This window comes from Myotis brandtii, unplaced genomic scaffold, assembly GCF_000412655.1.
Source record: "Myotis brandtii unplaced genomic scaffold, ASM41265v1 scaffold269, whole genome shotgun sequence".
NCBI lineage: Eukaryota > Metazoa > Chordata > Mammalia > Chiroptera > Vespertilionidae > Myotis > Myotis brandtii.
The window spans coordinates 913,357-918,101 of NW_005360226.1; the positions used below are offsets into that span (position 1 = coordinate 913,357).

The 4,745-nt window shown below is 36.4% G+C and overlaps 1 protein-coding gene across 1 annotated transcript in view; it reads right to left on the reverse strand.

Annotated features, from left to right (window-relative positions):
• TMEM236 (transmembrane protein 236) overlaps positions 1–4,745 on the reverse strand; it is a 46,078-nt gene that overhangs the window by 27,508 nt on the left and 13,825 nt on the right. The window contains 1 exon segment of the mRNA XM_005868447.2: positions 2,104–2,176. Coding sequence (XP_005868509.2) covers positions 2,104–2,176 — 73 coding nt within the window.

Sequence of the window (4,745 nt, forward strand, 5' to 3'; positions counted from 1 at the left end):
ACCATCGGAAAACACATATATAATTACATATTGTTTTTGTGATTAATCACTATGTTTTAATTATGTTCAATTTGTAACAATGAAATTGGGGGTCACCACAACATGAGGAAATGTCTTAAAGGGTCGCGTCATTAGAAAGGTTGAGAACCACTGACTTAGAGCCTCTAGAGATCCAGATCTGCCTATAGTCTTATTGTTATGCTCAGCCTTAATAACCCTCAGGTTGGGGAGCTCCCCCCTGTCACGCACAGAGCAGGGCCCATCAGGGGGTTGAGGAGCTCCCCGCTGTCACTCATAGAGTAGGGCCAATAGGGGAGTTGGGGCACCGCCCCCTGTCACACGCAGAGCAGGGCAGATAGTCACAATATGACAAAATCTTCTCAAACCAAAGCACTATCCATAAAGGAAAGAAATTGATAAATGGGGCTATTTTTTAAATTAAGACCCTCTCTTTATCAAAAAGATACCATTAAGAGTATTGAGTCACAGAACGTGAAGCTATTTGCAATACATATAATCAACAAAGGGCTTGAACTCTATTTTTTAAATTAAGAACCTCTCTTTATCAAAAAGATACCATTAAGAGTATTAAGTCACAGAACGTGAAGATATTTGCAATACATATAATCAACAAAGGGCTTGAACTCTGAATATATAACAAAACAGGTTAATTTATCTGAAGTATTAGAAGTTACGGGAGATCTACCTTTAAGGAGGACGTAGTCATTGCAAGGAATATAGGGTGGCCTTCAGGCAGCTGGCAAAGCTTTATGTTTTTACTTTTTTACACAGAGATTTGCTTTGTGGTATCGAATTAATATTGTATACTGATGTTTTGTGCACTTTTCTGTTTGTGTGTTAAACTGGAGTGGAAAATTACCTGGGTACTCACGGCACCTATACTTAATCTAATTGTCTATTTCTCTCTCTATTATCAGTAAATTACTGATCAGAGTCGTCAAATTTCCTGAGGGGTCTATTTCCAGTAACTAATATAGCGCCTGGCATGTAACATGCATTTAAATATCTGGTCAACATATAAATGAAATATCACAAAATAATTTGAGCTGTGCACCTTGGGGAAGTGAAAACTCTATCTTTCACAGCACCTTACAATTAATAAGATTAGGAGGGCATTCTTTTTTTAACTTCTTGGATAATAAATTCTACATCCAGAAAGTTCTGCCTATAATATTCTTGTTCTGCAGGCCTCCATCCATTAAAGCAGCATGTACTCGAAAATAGAAAGTTATTTTCAATTATGTATCATACACAAATTATTTGTCAATGGGTATATTATCAAAGGTCTTAGAGCAGCAGTTCTCAACCTGTGGGTCGCGACTCCTTTGGGGGTCGAACGACCCTTTCACAGGGGTCGCCTAAGACCATCGGAAAACAGATATATAATTACATATTGTTTTTGTGGTTAATCACTATGCTTTAATTATGTTCAATTTGTAACAATGAAATTGGAAGTCACCACAACATGAGGAACTGTATTAAAGGGTCAAGGCATTAGGAAGGTTGAAAACCACTGTCTTAGAGTGTGGGTGGTTGTTCATGGGAATAATGTTCTTTTCCTTTATAATTGAATATGATCATGAGAAACATCAGGTTACAGCGGTTCTCAACTTGTGGGTCGCGACCATCGGAAAACACATATAGCATATCAGATATTTACATTACGATTCATAACAGTAGCAAAATTACAGTTATGAAGTAGCAACGAAAATAATTTTATGGTTGGAGGTCACCACAACATGAGGAACTGTATTAAAGGGTTGCGGCATTAGGAAGGTTGAGAACCACTGGAGAAGAAACAAATGTGGATCTATTTTCAAATTCCAAATCCTTGCTTTTAAAAATTATTTTGAAATAACATTCCTGCTTCTCACACACAAACACAGAAGTAATCTCTTTTAAATTGGCTTCTAGGCTTTCCTCCTTAACCATGGAGGTAACAATGACAAATATATATATATTGCATTTGGGAAGAAGAATGGATAAAATAAACTTTAAGAAACTTGTTGGGCACACCACTCTATCAAATCCCAATAACAGGAAATTTTAAAATCTTGCATCAGAAGAAATAAAAATCCATACCTCAGTCACTGCTATAGAAAAGCTGAAACTGGGGAGTGTGGTGAGCACTACACACATCATCATAACAGGTCTCCTAGCAAAGGAGAAAAAAATAAGCAAAAGCCATAATGTACAAGATCAACAGTTCCTGTTACTTTTTGCTAATTTTGCAGTTCCTGTTCCATTCATCTATAGTTTTTCTAAGAAGTTACTGCTTCCCTATTTCCATTTCCCAAATGCTTGAAGGTGGCAAAGGAGGACACATGCAACAACCAGAATGCTTTTCTAGAACAAAGGGTGAGAGATTTCCAAATAATTAACAAATCATAGACAACTAAAATCATCACAAGGCAAGACACATGACATGCACCGTTTTCATAATTCATTAGTTAGGATCCTGCCCCCAAATTCAGGCTCTGGTGACCAACTGGAAAAAAGAACAGCATGACTTTTCAAGTTATATTATGACCCATGTTGTAAAATTTATTTTTCAAAAAATTAATTTAAGATGATACTTAGATACTTAGGGCGGCAGAAATTGGGAAAAAAAAAGGATATTATTTACTTGAACCCAAATTAATAATATACACATAAAAATCACATAGTTTTTCAAACTTGTTTTTGAACCACTTATTAAAGCTTTCAAGATCAATCAAATAGTTATGAGATGTAATGTGTATTTAATATTCTACCTTCTAATAGAGACAATTTAAATATACATTTAGCATCATTAATTTTGGAGAAAACAAAATATACTCAAAGGTTTCCTATCATGAAATATTTACCTTCTTTTTTCTTAGTTAAATATATTAATTACATGTTTAGCATATTGTGTATCTAATAACAAAAAGTGTTGCAATGGGTGAACATGAGAGCATTATACTGAGTGAAATAAATCAGTCACAAAAAGACAAACATATGGAATACCTGGAATAATCAATTTCATAGAAACCGAAATGGTGGGTGCAAGAGATGCAGAAGAGGAGAATGGGAAGTTGTTCAATGGACATAGAGTTTTAGTTTTCCAAGATGAAAAGAGTTCTGGAGATTGGTTGCACAACAATGGGAATGTACTTAACGCTACTGAACTGTGTGTTTAAAAGTGGTTAGGATAATAAATGTTATGCTATGTACATTTTATCATAATTAAAACTAATCAAGTAAGTAAGTGGATTAAAAAAAGTGTTGGAGTCTTTCAAATGACTAAGAATTTCTCACTACTGACAGGCATCCCTCTAATTCCATCCCCCTCTCAGATGTTCTGGTTTAGACATAAATTATGGGGTGGGATATCCCCTCTCTCACAACTAGACCCAGTACAACCTGTAAAATAGGGAGTATGATCATATTTTACATGCATAGCTTTGCCTCCTTTGTGAGTCCAGATCCGGGTTCCTGCAGTACTCAGCTCTCTAAGACTGAGCAGCACGTCACATTCATAGAGTCCTCTTCCCAACTTGACCCCAGGAACTGTTCCTGCACCTCTTCTTTAGCTGTATTATCTCCCTTGATTATCTCAGCCAACCCCATTGCTTTAAATACCACACAATTGCCAATGACTCCCCAACGTATTATCATATACAGATGCTGGCTTCTATCCTTAGTTCTGGATGTGTATGCCCAACTATGTGACACCTCCATCTATTTAGTAGATATTTAAAAAGCAACTGACAGTTAACATTCCAAAAGAAGAACCCACATCCTTCTCCATATCTGTTGTTACCATCTTCAAATCCTGTCTGATTTACTGACAAAATGCATTTTGAATCCATCCTCTGCTAACACAGTGGTTCATATACTATCATCTCTCATCTGCAGTATTTTCTAACCAGTTTCCTGTGTGTAACTCTATTCTTACCTAATAGTATTTTCTCCATAGAGCCAACAGTCATATTTTTAGATATAAAATACATGTTATCACTGCTCTGCTCAAAAATCTCTAGTGCCAGTGTATGGGAGAAATGGGAAGTTATTGTTTATTGAGTACAGTGTTTCAGTTTGGCAAAATGAAAAGAATCCTGTGAATGGATGGTAGTGATAGCAGCCTAGCGGTCAATTAAAATAAAATTGAAGCCTATAACCCTAGCCTACATACTCTATATGATGTGGTTCCTCTCATTTCTCCTTCTTTCATCCGTACTTAGAATGACCTACTTAACTCTGTCCATTCTGGCCTCCTGGTTATTTCACACAAAGGCTGCCCCACCTCCAAGTCATATGCTCTCTATTCCTTTTGCCAGGGGCTCTCTATGCATGGATCTTCTATGTCTGGCTTCTTGTTGTCATTTAAATATATAAACTACCTGAAATTCTGCTGATTAGTTATTTACTTGCTTATTGTTTGTCATATTGCTCTTTGTCCATATCCAAGATAAGTTCCTAGGGAGCAGGGGCCTTATCTAATTGTTCACTACTTACTCTTCACCATCACTGTTTTTCAGCCATTTTTGTGCAATAAAACTTCTAGGACTCTGGAATATCCTATAGAGCAGTGGTTCTCAACCTGTGGGTCGCGAACAATGAAAATACATCCCGCATATCAGATATTTACATTACGATTCATAAGAGTAGCAAAATTACAGTTATGAAGTAGCAACGAAAATAATTTTATGGTTGGGGGTCACCACAACATGAGGAACTGTATTAAAGGGTGGCAGCATTAG